Here is a 19,252-nt window from a genome sequence, read left to right on the forward strand (position 1 = left end):
ATAGATATGATAAGTAGGATCTGACTGTGTTCGGGATATTAGTTTTGTAGTTTGTAAGTGCCGATCGCACTCTCCGCAATGCAGGTTGACTGAATCCTGGGGCGCAATCTGGGGTCGGGATCGATTTAGTCTCATCTAACTAACTAACTAACGTTAGAGTAGTGACTCTAATTGGTCAATATCACAAGTACAGTAGTGAACTAAAAGACTGCAGACACGCCCTTTGGGCAATCGGCCGAAGTTCTGCCGTCAATCAGGAAATGGTAACCCTCTCTCTTTGCAGGGCGATTCCTTGGAATGTGGCTGAATTTGGTGTATCGGCGGTGACTGTGGTGTTTAACCCTAGGCATTACGGGTTAGCTGGACAGAGCCCTAGCGATTTAGGCAACTTTTACCCTTTGATCTTGAGTTTTGAATATGAGAAGACTGATGAAGAGGTAGATTGATATACTAAGTTCATGTTGAGAGTGGCGTAGAGACGAGAGTTACCAGCCGACTTCAGAGTTCTGCAGTTCCTGGCGATCAATTAGTCTCGTCATTTAGTATATGAGAGACACTCTTGGCTCTGTGAGGTCGGGTGGCTACGACTGTTAGTTTAGTGTTGCAGTATATCCGGCATACCTACCAACATTTGATCGGATCATACGAGGACTGTAGACTGCTTTCGGCTACCCTAACCGACACCGTAGCTTCACTTCTCCATTGTATCCACATCTTCCACGTTCCTCGTGTACTGTGGAGATGTTCAATGTGGAGCTTGACGGCAAGTCGGTCCGATCTCCGTCAAGAGAAGTCGTCCTAATTAAGTTGTCTCTTGATCATCAGTGTCCTTATGATTCAGTAGAAATGGGGAATTCGGGATAAAATCATCATGCGAGGCCGAGTGCCGCATCTTTCATCGGGGTCGATTGCCCCGAACCAACGAGATGTGCAACGTGACCAGAACCACCAAGTCACCAAGATGATTTTTGTTAACTTTTTTCTAGTCGTTCACTTCCTTCAATCATGAGAATTGAGCTGTTCTAGCAACCCTCCTTCATCTCCAGCGGAAATCATCATGTCCTCACAACCATCTATTACCTCGATATCCTTTGAGCAACACGCCTCCGGACGAGGCATCGGAGTCGCTCAACCCCGCATCTCCTGGAAATTCGCGGCCACCATCGAAACAATCCCCGACTGGGAGCAAAAAGCATACACTCTTGAAATTATCCGCAACTCCGAATCTCCAGAATCTCACCTTATTCAATCCTCCGAATCCGTGCTTATCCCATGGCCCAGCCAACCCCTCCAGTCTCGTGAAGCCGCCCAAGTTCGCGTTCGCGCCTATGGTGGATCGCGTGCCGAGCCGACAGAATGGTCTGAATGGACGACCGTGGAGTGTGGCTTGTTAAACCGGGAAGACTGGATTGCAAAAGCAATTGCCAGCCCAGTTAAGCAAACGGAAGGTCCATTGCGACCACTCCGGTTTAGAAAGACATTCGCCTTATCTGCAGCGGCTGTGAAGCAAGCGCGTCTCTATATTACCAGTCTTGGAGTGTTTCAAGCTTATATTAATGGTGTTCATGTTGGTGATCATTGCATGGCACCCGGGTGGACGAGCTATAAGCACCGATTGAACTATGAGATATTCGACGTTGCGTCGCTCCTCAATGCAAACGGGCCGAATACCATTGCGGTAGAGGTGGCCGAAGGATGGTATGCCACCAGACTAGGTTTCCACGGTGGTCGCCGGTTTCTCTACGGTGATGAGATGGCCCTGATTGCGCAGTTGGAGATTGATTCCGGTTTGGAAAAGGAGACTATCGTGACTGATTCCACATGGAAATGTCACGATTCAGCCTTGATCACCAGTGAAATCTACGATGGTGAGGTATACGATGCTCGAGAAGAACAAGAAGGCTGGACTACCACCTCCTTTCCCGAGGAATCCTCCTGGGACGCAGTTCGCGAGACCGAATTCCCCCAAACAGAGCTCGTATCACCCAATGCACCGCCCGTGCGAGTCACAGAGGTCGTCAAGCCGATTGAAATAATCATGACACCGACAGGCAAGACGATCATCGACTTTGGCCAGAACCTCGTCGGTCGTATCCGTATCCCATCACTCATCAAACCGTCTAACCACATCGTAACCCTCATTCACGCCGAAGTCCTCGAAAACCAAGAACTCGGCATTCGCCCTCTCCGCGTAGCTAAATGCACAGACACCATCACCTCCGCAGGCACTGAAATCCGTAACTGGGCACCACGATTTACATTCCACGGCTTCCGCTACGTCCAGATCGACGGATGGAGTCCCGAGGATGATACCAACCCGCTTACCCTGGACAGTCTAACCGCCGAAGTGATGCACACGGATCTCAAACGCACCGGCTGGTTCAACTGCTCACACCCAATGATCAACAAACTCCACGAAAATGCCACCTGGAGTATGCGTGGCAATTTCCTCTCCATCCCAACAGACTGTCCCCAGCGCGACGAGCGTCTCGGCTGGACAGGCGATATCCAAGTCTTCGCTCCATCAGCCAGCTTCCTCTACAACACCGCCGGCATGCTAGGCGACTGGCTGAAAGACCTGGCCGCGGAACAACTCGCCTCACCAAATGCCATCCCCCCTTCGTCATTCCAAACGTTATCTCCGAAGACCTGTGGCCCGTCTTCCCACAAGCTATCTGGGACGACGTCACGATCCTCCTCCCCTGGACTCTATACCAAAGCTACGGGGACACCAATATCCTCCACAAACAATACCCCAGCATGACAGCCTGGCTCGACCGCGGCGTCCAGCGCGGCCCAGACCGACTCTGGGACGACACCCTCTTCCAACTAGGCGACTGGCTCGATCCAACCGCACCACCCGACCAACCCGGTAACGCACGCACAGACGGGACCCTCGTCGCAGACGCCTACCTCGTACACGTAACACGCACCCTCTCCAGCATCGCGACCATCCTCAACGAAAAAGCCGACGCAACACGCTACGAAACAGAATACCTCGCTCTAAAAGCCCGCTTCCAAACAAAATACATCTCCCCAGAGGGCTACCTAGTCGGCGACACCCAAACAGCCCTCAGTCTCGCCCTAGTCTTCAATCTGCTCAACAATCCCACACAAATATCCAACGCAGGCGCAAGACTATCCCGCCTCGTCCGTCGCGCCAAATTCCAAGTCTCAACCGGATTCGCCGGAACACCCATAATCACACACGCCCTCACAAAAGCCGGCTACCATCAACTAGCATACCGCATGCTCCAAGAAAAAACCTGTCCTTCATGGATGTACCCGCTTACCATGGGCGCAACCACAATCTGGGAACGATGGGATAGCATGCGTCCCGACGGAGCCGTGAATCCCGGCGAAATGACTAGTTTCAATCACTACGCGCTGGGCTCGATAATAAACTGGTTGCATAAGAGTGTAGCCGGTGTGAGTCCGTTGGAGCCTGGTTGGAGACGGGTCCTTGTGAATCCTGTTCCGGGGGGTACGGTTAGGAGTGCGGAGGCGGTTTATGAGACTGTTTATGGGAGGTTGGAGTGTCGGTGGAAGATTGAGGAGAGGGGTGGGGGGAGGTTTGTGCTTGAGGTTGTTGTTCCGCCGAATTCGTGGGCGAGGGTCGTGTTGCCGGGTGATGCTGATGGGGAGGGAGGGGGGAGGTGGGTTGGTTCGGGGAGATATACGTTTGAGACTAGGGTTGATGTTAGGATTGGGTGGCCGCCGAAGGCGTTGGGGCCGCCTATGTTTGAGTTGGAGGATACTTTTGTTTAGATGGGAGAGATATCAGGGATGAAAGGAGATGAATGATGATATGATGCTCTTGATATAGCGATAGATGGAGTTTGAAGTTTGCGAAGGTGGTACAATAGAACTCAAATTGATTCGAAAGACCCGAGTTTGGGAATGATCTTTTGTGGATTTGAGGAGGTAGGAGTTGTTGAGGAGTAATAACTGATTGTTCTCTTAGTATATGGATGTATATATGCGTGTATATATGCATTGTATGGGTAGCATGATTGAACATGAATTAGTGTATAGCTCCTAATAGGATAAATCGGAAGAATTCCGACTTTGTCTTCTATATACAGCAGTAACCTAGCTCGCCCCTCATTTCATCACATCGTATCAGCATGGCAATCACAACACCATTCTCAGTGATGCTGTCCATGCACAGTCTCGGCCGTATTCGATTCACTCTCCGGCGTAATCGCAATATCAGTCTGAACCTTAATATTCAACGGATGCAAATCATCACCCAGCATCCCCCTCCCCCTGCCCATCCCTGTCCGCTCAATCTGCGCCCCATACAACCCCGCCTCCATCTTCACATACTCCAAATCCGGCGAGCGCGGACTCGACTTACTCAAAAAGTTGGAATTGCTCATATCAGTATTAATATAATAAGGCCGATCACTGCGATTAGATCGATTCCTTAACTTGAACGCCGGGAAAAGACCCCGAATAATCGGAAGACAGGAACATATCAAGCCAACAGAGGGCTCAACATGTGTCCAGAGCGTAGCTTGGTAGACGGTATAAGTCGGATCAGCCGGACTAATCCAGAAGAGTACCACGATTCGGTAGATGCTAGCGAAGCAAACGAAAGTACCCAGTGCGAAAACGCCGTTCAAGGCGAGTTTATCCTGCCAAGCACGATGCAGATTCCAGATCATCGGGATTGGAAGGGCGAGAATGACAAAGTCCATTAGGATGTTGAAGGCTTGATTAACGATGAAGAAGAGGTTTGCGTCGAAGCACTGGCCGTCGACGCTGTGGTCCCAGTATGCGCGGAGGGGACGGCATTGGCCTGCGCAGGCGAGGAAGATGGCTGTTCCCCAGGCGCTGATTAGACAATTTAGGGCGAAGGTGAAATTTTGGAAGCGCGGGGTTGTGAAGACGCGGCGGTAGAAGCAGATGATGGAGATTTTGATGGCAGGGCAGAGGAGGAAGTACGTGAATTGATTGGCGAGGAAGATCTATGGAATTGTTAGATGGTGGTTTTTGTATGTTGGTAGTTTGGTCATATATACCTTCCAGTAGTTCATGAGAGTATCAGCATTGAGATCTTTCACGTGGGCCCCGTTGCCTCCGATGGAGCACCCTAGCATCAGTCAGCATGGATGAAGATTCATAGGCAGGCTGTAATGAATAACTCACACAACCCCAGTTCTACAAGCATGGCAATCATCAACACCATCGATACAACACTCAAATAGTCATCAATGCCAAATCCAACTCTCCTCTGCAAACGGGCAACTACTCTCAGCACGACCGAGATAAAACACAGCGCCACCAAAACGGTGACGATCTCGATCATCTGCCAGCCTCGCGCACTGGGAGCCATAATAGCAACCACCAATGGTCCTTAAATTCAAAGATAAAATGAAAGACAAGACGCAATAAAAAAAAGAGCAACCAGGAGGGTGTGAGCCACACAAAAAAGAACGAAACTCCTGGGGAAGTAAATCTCCCCTGAGCGTCCTCCACCATAGATATGTACAAGTCGAGTCCAGGGAGAGACAGCCTCACACTTTTCGGTACCATCCATCCCGACCCAATCCCATCTCAAAAGACGCACGTCGATCATCAGCAGCAAATCACCATCCAAGCCCGGGATGTGATGTGCGCCTCGCGTAGGGACCTGCACAAGAGTGGAGGCCACTATCGTTCCCAATTCCTGGTTGACCGATTGAGCTAGGCGAATAGTGTGCTAGCACCGCACTGGATGACATGACATCGCTAGCTGGTCGTGGAGAACCCCCGTCAGACAGAGTGATGATTTATGGTTCGCCGGACTTAGTGCTGCACATCTTGACTGAGAGGGGAAGTCTGCCGCGGTGGTGATTTTCGAATGACACATGTATTTCCAGTGGGGAGTGGTGGTGGGACTGTTCTTTTCCTGGTTCCAGCAGTCGTGGTATAGTAGGTGGAGTATTCTGCAGACCCGATCGGGAAAGATGTGGCTCCGATCGCCATCTGATATGGTGAGTCGTGAATCTTGTGCGATGTCGCACGTTGCTGAAAATTAGGGCGAGTCATGCCATTTCTGAAATTTGAGGCTACACTTCTCCTGTCAGCTGTACATGTACATGATTGGTGATTTATGAAGCATATACAGAGTAAAACATAGATCAGGATGTATGCAACACTCATGCGCCTAAATTATTTGACTGCGCGGAACAATAGCTCACCCACCCACATGTTCTATGCAACTCATTCATGGCTGTAAACCACGTTCCGTCAACTCACCGATTCAGGTTATCCACTCCGATATCCATTCTCGATCCGCAGGGTGACAGTGTAGATCCCGAGTCAATAGTGGCTTACTCGCCCGTGGTCCCGAGCCAGAATCTGCCCGAGCACACGGAATGATATACTTACAGGGTGATTATTGAGTCTATAGCCAAGTTATCCGAGAACTTAGAAGAATCGGGGATGATTGCCACGAGACCCCGGCTGTATCCATGGAAGCTTCTGCAGGGTCCAAAATAGAATGCTCAAAGAGGTCTGAGCACTGTATATTATGTGGAACTTGGTATGCTTTTTTGGTTCATCAATCTAATTGAATCTTGATAGAATTGCACAGACAGCATGGAAAAACAGTCTCCTGGATAGAAATCGATCATCATCGTCCAGGTACCCGAGACCGAAACTGTGGAGCCCGAGTCTACAGAACGAGATTTCGAGGACAGGTTGGCAGTGGGGCAAACTATTGCCAGTCTCCCCAAAAATCTTGCTGTTCCCTCATAACTGATCACCTTGATCATATCCCAATGCAAAAATTCATTCTCCCTTGTTGTACTACAATTATAATTGTTCAGTTGATAGCAATAACCCGCACCAGCCTTCCACCGACGCCACCATGTCCATCCCACTAAAATTAAATTGGTGCAGACCCTGACATGCGGGGCCTTTCAGCCACAGCGGGGGTGTGACATTCGGGGATAGCTACCTCGGTCGTCAGGACAGCATATACTCTCTAGTGTAGTATCGCACACTGTCTATTGGAAATCATTTCCATGGATTCACTGGGGACCTTGCGGTGGACAAAAATCAAATAGTTTGTGGATTGCTGGCGTGGCAGTGGGTATGGATTTAGTCAGTGGTTGGTTGAAGATTTAGGGAAGGGATCTTCATACAAATCCATACAATATAGTCAGACTGGACAACCAAGACTTCATCCATGAGTAGTTTAGTTCCACTCGTATCGGAGTAAGCTGGATAGCGGGGCTAGCCATCTCGACTCCAAATCAGTGATACAGTAGTACTTCCTCAACTTCTCCTCAAGAATTACATCCCTCTCTTCATCCCATCTAAATCGACTATACACAACCTTCCTTATCCACGAACAACACCAATAACCACAAAAATGACAGACACCACCACAAACCTCCTAACAATCCCCCTCCTAATAAATGGCCAAGAAATCCACACACCAACAACCTTCCCCATAACATCCCCCCTACACAAACACCCCCTGCTGGCTCTCCTCCTCCGCAACCACCCACCACGCCCTCGACGCCGTCTCAGCCGCCTCCACCGCATTCCCAAGCTGGTCGGCAACCAAACCCACCGCGCGGCGCGACATCCTCCTCAAAGCTGCCGACCTGCTGGAGGAGCGGTTGGAGGAGAATGCGGGCTATATGCGGACGGAAATGGGCGCGGATGAGGGGGCGTCGGCGGGGTTTGTGGTTCCGTTGGCGATTAGGATGTTGAGGGATGTTGCGGGGAGGATTGGGGGAATTTGTGGGAGTGTGCCTATTGTTGAGGCGGAGGGGCAGAGTGCTATTGTGTATAAGGAGGCTATGGGGGTTATTTTGGGGATTGTTCCGTGGTATGTTTCTGCAACAGTATAGAGGTGTAGAGCCTATCAGGGAATACTGGGGAGCATATATGCCTGGTACGGGCAGAACTATGGTCATGATATTAACAACCTACAGGAACGCGCCTTACGTCTTCGGCATTCGCTCCGCCGCCTGCGCCCTCGCAGCAGGAAACACAACGATCCTCAAATCCTCCGAACTCACTCCACGCTGCTATTGGGCTATCGGCCGTGCCTTCGAGGACGCAGGTCTACCCGCGGGCTGTCTGAACATCTTACACTGTCGACCAGAAGATGCACCCGAGGTCGTCAACGTCATGATCGAGCATCCGGCTGTGCGCAAGATCAATTTCACCGGTAGTACGGCGGTGGGCCGGAAGATTGCGCGAACATGTGGACAGAATCTGAAGCCTTGTCTCATGGAGTTGGGTGGGAAGAATAGTTCGATTGTATGCGCGGATGCGAAGTTGGATGTTGCGGTGCAAGGCGTGTTGGCGGGTGCTTTTTTGAATGTGAGTTTTGTACACCCCTGGGCATTCATTCAGGTTGTCAGTGGGTGGAAACAGGACAGGATCTAATATGCTTCGTCCCCTTGTCTCAGTCCGGCCAGATTTGCATGGCAACAGACCGCATCCTCGTCCATTCCTCCATCGCCGCAGAATTCACCACAGCACTAAAACAGGCCCTCGCCACGTGGACATCATCATCCACCCTCCCTCCAACCCTCGTCAACACAGCTTCAAAAACCCGAGTGCAGAATCTTATCTCCAACGCCCTCGCCGCCGGCGCACATTTCATCTCCGGCTCGGCAGATACAAATAATCCCCTCCCCGCCGACGCAGGCGTGCGCATGGCCCCCTCCATCCTGGGCGGAGTCACCGAGGATATGGCCGTGTGGCAGGAAGAAGCGTTTGCGTCTGTGGCAGCATTTATGGAATTCGAGAGTGAGGAGGAGGCGGTGCGGATGGCGAATGGGAGTGGGTATGGGTTGTCGGCGAGTGTGTTTACGGAGGATTTGAGGAGGGGGTTTGCCCTTGCGAGGAAGATTCAGTCTGGGTGAGTTCAAGTTTTCTTTTTTTCAGGTCGAGTAATGTTTGTTGATGTGCTGACTTGTTTTTCTTTAGGGCTGTGCATATTAATAGTATGACGATTCATGATGAGCCGGTGCTACCGCATGGGGGAGTGAAGAATAGTGGATGGGGTCGATTCAATGCGGATGAGGGGTTGAATGAGTTTTTGGTGACGAAGAGTGTGACTTGGATGGATTAGTTTGGATCAGTGGTGATAATTTGCAGGTGTATATAGCATGGTGGTTATGCTGAGTTTCTCGGTGCTCTCGGAGTAGATAATCGCATTTGAACATATAATGCATGAATGAATTCATTGACATATAAAATGCGCATTGAGATTGTGTTAGTGCACCGAAGATGTTTTGTTTCGCATATCTTCCATTCCGACACTGTTCACCATGATCCGAGTCGCGTGTCCTAAGATCATGCCACTCACACCGGCGGTGCCGAAGAAGAATACCACCGGAGACCCAATCCATCGCCGAGATATTCGCATCAACGAATCTCGTACCTCATTTACCCGATCTCCCTGCAATCCTCAACTATCCCCCATCTTCGGTCCGCTTCGGTCCGTTTTCGGGCGAGATGTGAACCTCACTATCCTCGGGGCGCATTACCCCGAGCCGGATCGGTCCCAACAACATGCAGACCGGATTCGTGTAACCCGAGTCCGAGTTTATCGCATGCGTTCTAGCTAAGAATGCCAGCTGCGGGATGGGAAAGGATGGGAATTCAGCTGATTTTGTAGTTCTCATAGTTCGCTCACCGACCGACCGAGAGATGAATTCCGTCGGCTATTGACCCGAGGTGAATGGGGGTGAAGGGGTGATGTCATTTAGACCAAAAAGGGTAGGAACGATCCCCGGATTATGTCAGCTAAAGAGAGTTTGTTCCACCAATCAGCGGGGGAGAATCAGTCAGCGGTCGGTAATTGATGCTGCCTGGTTGGGAGGTGAAGATGGGGGTGCAAGTTAAAAGTTGACAGGAGTGGATTCGAGATGGAGTCAATACATGGTTGATGTCTTTTATAGATATTAATATAGAGGATGTTATTCTCTTCAGATAGTATCCCCCTATTCACTCAACGTGTTGATACCTGATGAACATGCATGTTACATTACTCAGATCGAGTCTCGGCCATTTACAAGTGTGACATTGTTTACTTCCGAGGCCCACGGGGCATACCCGACCGACACTTCCGCGGGTCGCGGAGAGATCAAGATATCGGAATATTGTGAAGATGTTGTTTACCGAGATGGAAACTGAGCAGATCTAGACTCTTGTATTTTGTATAGGTTTTGCAATAAGAAACTGTTGCTGAGTATAACTCTCGTATGACTTGTTCCTTCCCAGTCCCTCTCCTTCGTCATCTACATTGGAATGTCCATGACGCGAAGTGCATGTGAAGATCAGACGGTCTTACGATCGACCAGAAATGCATGTGATTGCAACCCTCCTATCGTAATTATTCTCCATCATTTCATTTCTCTTGCTTTCCCCAGGTTTCAAAGCGATCAGCTCTTACCCTTACTCCAGTTTGTGTCTCCCCGAACCAGCCGTAATTGTTCCATTACCAACCTGGCCTGATCTCCTCCCCCGTGTCTCCACTTCTTTCTCCACGCGTGCCTCGGCCGATAGAACGTCGGCTTCTGAGCTGCCCCGGATCCCCCTCCCAAAGGACATACCCGTCTCTCTCCTCGGATTCTCTTCTTTTCCATAAAATCACAAGCCCCCCGTTATACCTTTTAGAAACATTCTTCTTTTCTTCTCTCACTCTTCTCTCTCCCCCTACCTCCCCCTTTTATCTCCCCCCACTCACATCAGCCAACACACAATATGGCAGCTCCCCAAGTCATTGTGGTCGGCGGTGGATGTAAGTCGCCTCCATTCCCCGCATTATTCTCTCTTGCCCCAGGAACCATCGACTGACTGATTTCCGTGGTGTAGTGTCCGGCCTGAGTGCCGCTCACACCGTCTACCTGAACGGCGGCAATGTCCTCGTTCTTGACAAGCAGGGTATGTTCCAGCGGCTATTCTCTTTCTTTTTGTCGCAGACACCATTTTCCTATCCGCGCGCCTCTCGTCACCCTCCGGCTACTAACATGTGCTCTCCCCCATTTTAAGCTTTCTTCGGTGGCAACTCAACCAAGGCCACCTCCGGCATCAACGGAGCCCTCACTCGCACTCAGACCGACCTCGGCATTGGCGACAGCGTCAAGGCTTTCTACGAGGACACCCTCAAGTCGGCCCGTGACAAGGCCCGCCCCGACCTGATCAAGGTCCTCACCTACAAGTCCGCCTCCGCCGTTGAGTGGCTGCAGGATGTCTTCAACCTCGATCTCACCCTGGTCTCCCGTCTGGGCGGTCACTCCTTCCCCCGCACACACCGTGGCCACGATGCCAAGTTCCCCGGCATGGCCATCACCTACGCCCTCATGCAGCGCCTTGAGGGAGCTCGCCGAGGCCGAGCCCACCCGTGTTCAGATCGTCAAGAAGGCCCACGTCACTGCTGTCAACAAGTCCGGTAACAACGTGACCGGTGTGACCTACACTCTCAACGGCGAGACCAAGACCGCCGACGGTGTCGTCGTTCTGGCTACCGGTGGTTACGCTGCTGACTTCAGCGACACCTCCCTCCTCAAGAAGCACCGTCCCGACACCTACGGTCTATCCTCCACCAACGGCACCCACGCCACTGGTGACGGTCAGAAGATGCTCATGGAGATTGGTGCCAACGGCATCGACATGGACAAGGTTCAGGTTCACCCTACCGGTCTGGTGGACCCCAAGGACCCCAACGCCAAGTTCAAGTTCCTTGCTGCCGAGGCCCTCCGTGGCGAGGGTGGTCTCCTGCTCAACTCGGACGGCCAGCGCTTCTCCGACGAGCTGGGCCACCGTGACTACGTGTCCGGCCAGATGTGGAAGGAGAAGGAGAAGGGCAAGTGGCCCATCCGTCTCGTGCTGAACAGCAAGGCCTCCAAGGTCCTGGACTTCCACACCCGCCACTACTCTGGCCGTGGTCTCATGAAGAAGATGACTGGCAAGGAGCTCGCTGCCGAGATTGGCTGTGGCGACGCTGCTCTGAAGAAGACCTTTGACGAGTATAACCTCATTGCCGATGGCAAGAAGAAGGACCCCTGGAACAAGAAGTTCTTCCACAACCTCCCCTTCTCCATCGACGACGAATTCCACGTCGCTCTCATGGAGCCCGTCCTCCACTTCACCATGGGTGGTATCGAGATTAACGAGCACGCCGAGGTCCTGAACGGCGACAAGCAGCCCTTCAACGGTCTGTACGCTTGCGGTGAGTTGGCCGGTGGTGTCCACGGCGCTAACCGTCTCGGTGGTTCCTCCCTGCTGGGCTGTGTCGTCTACGGCCGTGTCGCCGGTGACTCTGCCTCGCAGCACCTCTTCCAGAAGCTCCTCAGCACTGGCTCGTCCGGTGCCCAGAAGCGTCTTGGCCAGATCTCCCTGCACATTGACCCCTCCACCCCCGGAAAGATCTCCGTTGAGTGGGGCGGTGCCGCTGCCGGCGGTAGCCTGCCTTCCGTCACTGCTGCCCCCGGTGCTGCCTCCGCGGCTGCTGCCACCCCCGCCGGCGAGGACACCTCTGCCAAGACCGACCCCGTGGCCAGCTTCAAGATTCCTGAGAAGGAGTTCTCCATGGAGGAGATTGCCAAGCACAACAAGAAGGATGACCTGTGGATTGTCGTCAAGGGTATCGTCCTGGATGTGACCAACTGGTTGGACGAGCACCCCGGCGGTGCCAACGCTCTGTTCAACTTTATGGGTCGTGATGCTACCGAGGGTATGTCCAAACACGCCAACCCCACTTTCACTCATCAAACATAACGCTAACCTCTTTTTCCTTCTAGAATTCGCCATGCTCCACGACGACGAGGTCATCCCCAAGTACGCTGCCCAAACCGTCATCGGCCGCGTCAAGGGCCAGACCCCCAGCCTAGAGCTGTAAGCGTCTGATCTAGTATGATCTTTCGCCCGCTGCTTCCTGCTCTTATAACGACCTTCTAAATAACATACCCCCTCCCCTGTCCTGTCCTGTCCTGTTCTGGCTTTCGCTTTCGTTTGATGATATATGTGGTGTCCCCTCAATCTGTCTGGGGAGTGTTCTGGTCTTGTAACATATCGTACTACCATTGTACCTTTCTTGAAATACAATTTCTAGAGTGATGTATACATGGCGTATTTGTAGTCTGCACAAGCTCGCGTAATCCCATCTCCCTCTCCCTCTAACATTCAATTCATTCCTCCCATCTCTCCACCTCCCCCATCTCTGAACATTACAACAACCTCCTCAAGCGCCACACTCTCCTCCTCCGTCGGCCACTCATACACCCCATCATCAACCTCCCTCCTTAAACCCCTTTTTCCCCTTATAACCTCATCCAAGGGCGTATCCCCCTCTTATTAACAGTATCAACATCCACGCTCCGGAGCAGCAGTACCCAGCTAGCATCAACCTGTCGCAAATTCCTCGCCCTAAAATGAAATGCCGTCCACCTCTTTACATCGTGCTTATTGACATCAACATCTAACATCTGGGGTGAATGTTTCTAGCAGGGCGGAATTGATGGCGTCGGTATATGATGGACTTGACGCTATCTCGTGTAGTCTTATTTGATTCCGGTTATCGTGGAGGGACTTTTCTGCGCCGTGGGAGATGAGGAGGGTGATTAGTAGTGCGAAGTAATTTGTCCGAGGTAATGTGCTGGTTTCGTGGGAATTGAGTACGGTTGGTAGGGCTGTTGACCCGGATTCCTCGCGGGCATTGATTGTATTAGGAGATGGGTTCGCGGTTAGAAGGAGGTTTATTAGAGATAGAATGCCCGGACCGCGGACGCTCCTGTTACGGTGAAATTGAATGCTGCTCCGTTGGGTGTCTATGTGGTGATGGCTTCTGGATTCGCGTCGACAAGGAACTGTACGAGTTTGAGTCCGATGGAGAGCGTTTCCTGCTCTGATTGTCTCTTGGCTTATCCGTCGAGATGGTATAAAGCCCAGTGCAGTGGAAGTCGTCCTCGGTATAATGTTCAGCTATCGCTTGAATAAACTCCAAATTCCATGATCCTAGCGGGATGCATCGCGGCGACGTCGTGCATGTAACCTTCGAATGGCTTAGACTGAACCGGGCGGACATGAAGATCCGCCCCTTCGGCAAGCAGGCGAGAAGCGAGTTTATATCTTCGCAATGCAGCGCTGCTCCGAGGATAGTCGCTCGTGGCTGTGACGAAGATCCTTGATCTATACCAGGATCATGGTCATCGACGGGACGGACCGACGCGCCTCGGTCTAACAAACTGTACATAAAGTTTTCGATATCAGAATTAGGAACGTTGCATCGTCCACGTTCCCGTGTTTCATCATCTCAAGCACTGATATCACGCTTATAGCAGCGCATCCATATATCCCTCTCCATCAAAATTCCTCCCTAACGGAGACGCTCACAGTTCATAAGAATCTCCACCATCTTAAACCTCGCACGAAAACAAGCAATATCCAACAACGATCTTTTTCTTTCCAGTCGAGACTGAAAACTCTCCGTTTGCCAGGGATCAGGTTGATATATGCTGGCGAGGAGAGCGAGTACATCGATACTGCCATGTTCGTTCGGCGGCTATGAAGAAAGGATCCACATCGTAAAATGGTAGTTCGGGTTCAACGAAGAGACGTGCGCGTGTATTTCAGCGTAGCGGGTTAGATTTTGCGTGTCGTTAGTTGCGATTATAGATGTTAGGAGGGAAGTATGATCGTTTTCGTAGAGGGGTCTTCCGGCTGGGAGGATGTTATAGTTGTATGTCTGGGAGGTCTGCAAGGTGAGAGGAAAGCCACGTACGTCATTTTTGAGGTCGTGCATCATTCAAGGTAATGGGATTGAGGGGATAATGAGGCATTTGTGCCGTGGAGGGGGTGAAAGTACATGGGGCTCGAAGGCTACATATAATAGTAAGTAGAAAGGTGGCGCAGATAATGGTGAAAGAGAAGGGTGACAAAAGAAGTGGGGGCCATGCGCCTGTCTTTTAAGTTTATGATAGACCAATACTTAGTATGGCTACCCGAGCTTCCGGGCCTCGACCACTGGAGCCTAATAGTAGTATTTTCTCTTTTACAATTCTTGTGTTGCAGTAAGTCGGAGACTAATTGGTGCATTGACTAGGTACGGGGATTTCCAGACATTGTGGAGAAACCATAGATAGCCGGACCAAGATCTGGGAATCCGTCAGCATACCGAGATCTGTGCCTTAGCCGCAGGCTAAGCTCTCTCTGTCTCAATTACCCAGTTCCTCGAATCAACGTTCAATGTCTCACAGCACGAGTCGCCATCCCCCGGTTAGGGTGTCCAACCCGTCTGCGCCAGCAGGCGAGATACAGTAATACCTGGGTGTAACGAACTATTCTTTGCAAGGGGTTTAAATGGGTTAATCTAGAAATTTGGGTTCAAGGGCGTTGTACCCTATGTTTTTTTTTTCTTTTTTTCCTTTTCGGTTTTTCAAAATCGGTCTTTTATGGATCAATCCAGAAGACCCAGACGAGCTCTCCACTAATGGAAGCTAGGAACCGAATCTCCGGGCAGCCCTTTGGGTAAAAGCGGAGACGAGAAAAGGAAAACCAGCCGCGGGAACAGAAAAAAAAACGGATCCATCCGAACTGGACATCGTCGCGACTTCTCGCGTGGTCGGGCTCCATCGGCTAGTGCTGATTACTCTGGGGTACTTTTGGAAAGTAGGTTCATTTCGTTGGCATCTGGACCAGGCCTCCGCGGATGGCGGATGATCGCTAGAATTGGGGACCCGATGAGGGAAAGAAGGGGAAGGAACGAGGAAAAAGGCCTAAACAAAAGACCTAGGAACGGTCTGGGCCTGTGTCATTCTCCATTCGAAGGAAAATAATAATATCCCCGTCTTCTTCGATCTATCCTCGGTTCCCACAGGGATTGACGGTTGATTAATCAAAAGTCTCCCAGCACTGACTCGTTCACCGCTACGTTACCGAAGGTCTCTTAGATGCCTTGTCGTCGATCTCAGGATTTTATGCAGCTATCTGTAATTTAATTTCCGCTTTGATGTCGCCATGTCGCCCGTCGTAATCTGTAAATGGAATCTATAGGTAAGAGTGTAGTAGCCAGTATTTTCTCCGGCAAAGCGCAAGAATGGTCCGGTCCGCCTGGATGTCATGGATCGTCCGCACCGTAAATTTAACAGCAACTGCCGAAAGGGAGGTACATCGCCTCCTGTAGCAGGCTTCGAAGGGCCTGTCACTCAGTCGATATGATTGGACGGGGGATAATTACCATTGCAACAACCGATGGACATCTACGAACTACGTGTTTTGCCAAGACAATAGGGTTTAGGGAGTCTAGTGAGGGTATGTGGTACAAATGGAAAGTCGATCGCCAGGGGAGTCAACACTTGTAGACTTCTTGTTCCAAACGCTCCGTCTTTGGCCAAGGATTATGTAGCACCTCTGATTTCTTCTGATGTTCCGGACTTGGCCGTTTCCTTTCGTAGAGGGCCAATCGCTGCCTGCGTGGCATCTCCAATTGAGCGATAGTAGGGTGAAGGGTAATCAGCCTACTGTAGATCCACCAAACACCCCAAGTACCAGGTGACTCGTCGTGTCGGCTGGGGATGGGAGGGCAATCGGTGGAACCCAACGTCACTCCAACAAAGAATATTGGATTTTTAATCTCAGTCTGCCTCGCATGTCTCCCCAAAATCAAAAAATCAAAACAAAATAAAATAAAATAAATACATCATCTGAAATCCCGGAAATTCGGTAGATGTCGTGCAGCGTGGATTAAGAAGCTCTATGGAACCGGATTCTGCCTTGCGCATTTAGCATTCGATGGCCGCGTCGCAAGCGATGGTCCGTCGATTTGATGCTGCAGCGTCCGATTCCAGAAAGTGGGTGGTCAGTCCGGTTACAAAATGTCGTTCCCTGGCAATATAATCGCATCAACACAATATAATAATATTAAATAATAACTCTATTGTATCTAAGATACCATGGCTTATACATATTGTCCGTCGGGAAGATACAAATCTCAGCTCGATTAGTATCTCATGTCAGGCCCAAAGTTGCAAGCTGCTACAGTATCTCTTTCGTTACTATTAATTTACCACAAGTAGTCGGGATTATGAATCTCAATATAGTGGACCTTATTGGCATCACTCGGTGGCAACGTTTTTTCCCCTCTTTTCTTTCCATAGTGGATGTGGGGTAAAGTGAGTACGATTGCCTACTGAAATCATAAGCTCATGGGCTGAGCTGCACCAAGTGGCTCTCCCGTCCCGGGTCCCGGGGAACAGGAACTGGAACCTAGGATTAATAAAAACAATAAAAAACACAGTTGAATAATTAAATTGAATAATTAAATCGAATAATTAAATTGAAGAATTAAATTGAATAATTAAATTGAAGAATTAAGTTGAATAATATAGGTGGTCCTTGACTAGCCCCAAACGTCATGGGCTTTAAGCATCTATCCTACCTTCTTAAGACTGCCCTTTTCTCTTGGTGGGATATAGGCAGTCGAGCCCCAGAAGACTTTTCAAGGCCTTAGGTTTCATCTTTTTGAGCAGGGTAGAATTCGCACACAGTGCGTTTGGCGTTTTATAAATCCAGCCCTTTTCCCGCCTTCGTTGTGTCTGCCCCTCGTCATTAAATTTCATTGCACTTGATCAACTCTTCTATATCCGGATCATGGCGTCGACACGGATCGACCCTGACTTCGATCGCTATTTCCAGACTATGGACTGGATGGACGGTGACTTTATTCATGAGCAAAGCCCACCTCAGCATGGGGCGGAGCCTGGTAGAGCTTATCACAGCCCAACATCTACCAACCACTCTCATGGGCCTTACATACCAGAGGCATCGGAATGTGCCAGCCAGAATGCATGGCACTTCCCGCGTGGTCAAAACGTTTCGCTTCAGTCATACCACGGCGTCAACGGAGGTCCATCCCAACACGAGCCGGTGCCACACAATTTCGATCAGAGGTCTTCCAGGGCTCAAGCAACTACGGGCTTGCTTCATCAAAGCTCCTCTGGCCTACCAGCAAGCCATGTGGCTCCGGCGAATGGCGAGGCCGACCGGGAAGTATCATTCTCTCTATCAGGCCAACGCACAAGAAGAAGGTATGTCGCTGTATAGCACGGTTGTCGAGGTTTCTTGGCTAGCTTCTTCTTCTGACAACCTTCCAGAAGGAGCATACCAGGACCCTTCGGATGCGGTTGGATAGGTTGCCCCGATCGTGACGGCTTCTCCACCAAAAGCTCTCTTTGGCGACATATCCAGGGTTTCCATCTTTTACCACTAGGGAAGTGCCCTTGGTGTGAAAAGATGTTCCGTGATGGGCGTGGTGATAAATTCCACGAACATGTGGTGAGAGTTCACCCAGAGCGTGTACAAGCAAGATGATCGGCGTGCTGAGGGCCATGATAGAGATGATATAACGATCGTTCGGACAGATAGAGTGTGCTGCCCACTCTCATTTTGCATTTCTATTCTCGAAGGTATAACCTCAAAGGTTGCCTATGGCATGTACTTGATACATGTTGTTGATGGAGAAAGGATTCAACATCCTTTCTCATTCTATTCTTATAATGTTAGCGTGAAGTTTCTCCAAGTTTTTCATGAATCATCTTATACTCTGTTGCGGTGTGAGCTCTCTAGACAGGAATTTTGTTGCGAGATTTATACAATGCAGACTAGACTTGATTAAAGCGAGATGCATGTCATTCAATTCAACCGAGTAGAAAGTGCCGTCTTCCTGTATGTCGTAATTGATTTGCATCCCCGGCAATAGCTTGGTAAAGCCATTGTCTCAAAAAGTCGGGCGTCCAATCTGACACCTCACATCAACCATCACATGACACAAAACTACGCACGATGAGGAAGGGGAGTGGGTCCGGCAAGCGACAGCGAAGAGTGCTAACCAGGGTCCAGGCTGGACTAGAATCAACGACGAGGCAGTACGGCGTTCACACTTCTAACTCTGATCATTGGCTAAAAAATGCAGGTGCCTTGTAATGCTACTGGCTATATATTCCTGAACTGTTGAGGTCTCCAATTCCTTCACGGGATATTTCGGGTTCGATGAAAAGAAATAATACGTGTATTCTAATGTAGCGGATTAGATTTGCTGTGTAAATAGCCGCGATTCTGAATGGATATTAGAAGGGAATTATGTTTATTTTTGTAGAGGGGATCTCCTTTAGGGGCGGATATTGTAGGTAGTATGTCTGGGCATTGGGAAGTGGGTTTATGAAAGGCCATGTATGGCATTTTTACATTGAGCATAGCCGAAGCGATGGGTTGGGAAATCGAAAGCGAGATTGGG

At 50.4% G+C, this 19,252-nt stretch overlaps 6 protein-coding genes across 6 annotated transcripts; 5 read left to right on the plus strand and 1 right to left on the minus strand.

Annotated features, from left to right (window-relative positions):
* Window positions 1-1,057: 1,057 nt before the first annotated feature.
* N7473_012595 (glycoside hydrolase family 78 protein) lies at window positions 1,058-3,768 on the plus strand (the record flags this gene model as incomplete). Its single annotated transcript, XM_057158534.1, has 2 exons — window positions 1,058-2,651; window positions 2,672-3,768. 2 exons carry the CDS (start codon window positions 1,058-1,060, stop codon window positions 3,766-3,768), a joined length of 2,691 nt encoding a protein of 896 aa, XP_057002488.1.
* A 380-nt stretch (window positions 3,769-4,148) lies between these two features.
* Window positions 4,149-5,341, minus strand: N7473_012596 (uncharacterized protein; the record flags this gene model as incomplete). Its single annotated transcript, XM_057158535.1, has 3 exons — window positions 4,149-4,973; window positions 5,028-5,098; window positions 5,155-5,341. The coding sequence occupies 3 exons, from the start codon at window positions 5,339-5,341 to the stop codon at window positions 4,149-4,151; spliced, it is 1,083 nt and encodes a 360-aa protein (XP_057002489.1).
* Window positions 5,342-7,366: 2,025 nt separating this feature from the next.
* Window positions 7,367-9,088, plus strand: N7473_012597 (aldehyde dehydrogenase; the record flags this gene model as incomplete). The annotated part of the gene is made up of 5 exons (XM_057158536.1): window positions 7,367-7,552; window positions 7,614-7,831; window positions 7,938-8,331; window positions 8,421-8,875; window positions 8,944-9,088. The coding sequence occupies 5 exons, from the start codon at window positions 7,367-7,369 to the stop codon at window positions 9,086-9,088; spliced, it is 1,398 nt and encodes a 465-aa protein (XP_057002490.1).
* Window positions 9,089-9,287: 199 nt separating this feature from the next.
* On the plus strand, window positions 9,288-9,587 carry N7473_012598 (uncharacterized protein; the record flags this gene model as incomplete). Its single annotated transcript, XM_057158537.1, has 1 exon — window positions 9,288-9,587. One exon carries the CDS (start codon window positions 9,288-9,290, stop codon window positions 9,585-9,587), a length of 300 nt encoding a protein of 99 aa, XP_057002491.1.
* Window positions 9,588-10,343: 756 nt separating this feature from the next.
* Window positions 10,344-13,082, plus strand: osm1 (putative fumarate reductase Osm1). Its single transcript, XM_057158538.1, has 5 exons — window positions 10,344-10,762; window positions 10,837-10,905; window positions 11,014-11,293; window positions 11,331-12,697; window positions 12,765-13,082. The coding sequence occupies exons 1-5, from the start codon at window positions 10,726-10,728 to the stop codon at window positions 12,860-12,862; spliced, it is 1,851 nt and encodes a 616-aa protein (XP_057002492.1). The 5' UTR covers window positions 10,344-10,725; the 3' UTR covers window positions 12,863-13,082.
* Window positions 13,083-17,610: 4,528 nt separating this feature from the next.
* N7473_012600 (uncharacterized protein) lies at window positions 17,611-18,151 on the plus strand (the record flags this gene model as incomplete). The annotated part of the gene is given in 2 exon segments (XM_057158539.1): window positions 17,611-18,047; window positions 18,064-18,151. 2 exon segments carry the CDS (start codon window positions 17,611-17,613, stop codon window positions 18,149-18,151), a joined length of 525 nt encoding a protein of 174 aa, XP_057002493.1.
* Window positions 18,152-19,252: the final 1,101 nt, after the last annotated feature.

The sequence above is a fragment of the Penicillium subrubescens genome (genome assembly GCF_028828155.1).
Source record: "Penicillium subrubescens strain IBT 31985 chromosome Unknown utg000011l_segment0_segment0, whole genome shotgun sequence".
Lineage (NCBI taxonomy): Eukaryota > Fungi > Ascomycota > Eurotiomycetes > Eurotiales > Aspergillaceae > Penicillium > Penicillium subrubescens.

Bases quoted from the DNA above. Each gene is read 5' to 3' on its own strand.
- osm1 (XM_057158538.1), top strand. From the start codon at position 10,726: ATGGCAGCTCCCCAAGTCATTGTGGTCGGCGGTGGAT. The intron at 11,294-11,330 runs GTTCCCCGGCAT...GCCCTCATGCAG, and splicing joins CACCGTGGCCACGATGCCAA to CGCCTTGAGGGAGCTCGCCG. The intron at 12,698-12,764 runs GTATGTCCAAAC...TTTTCCTTCTAG, and splicing joins GGGTCGTGATGCTACCGAGG to AATTCGCCATGCTCCACGAC.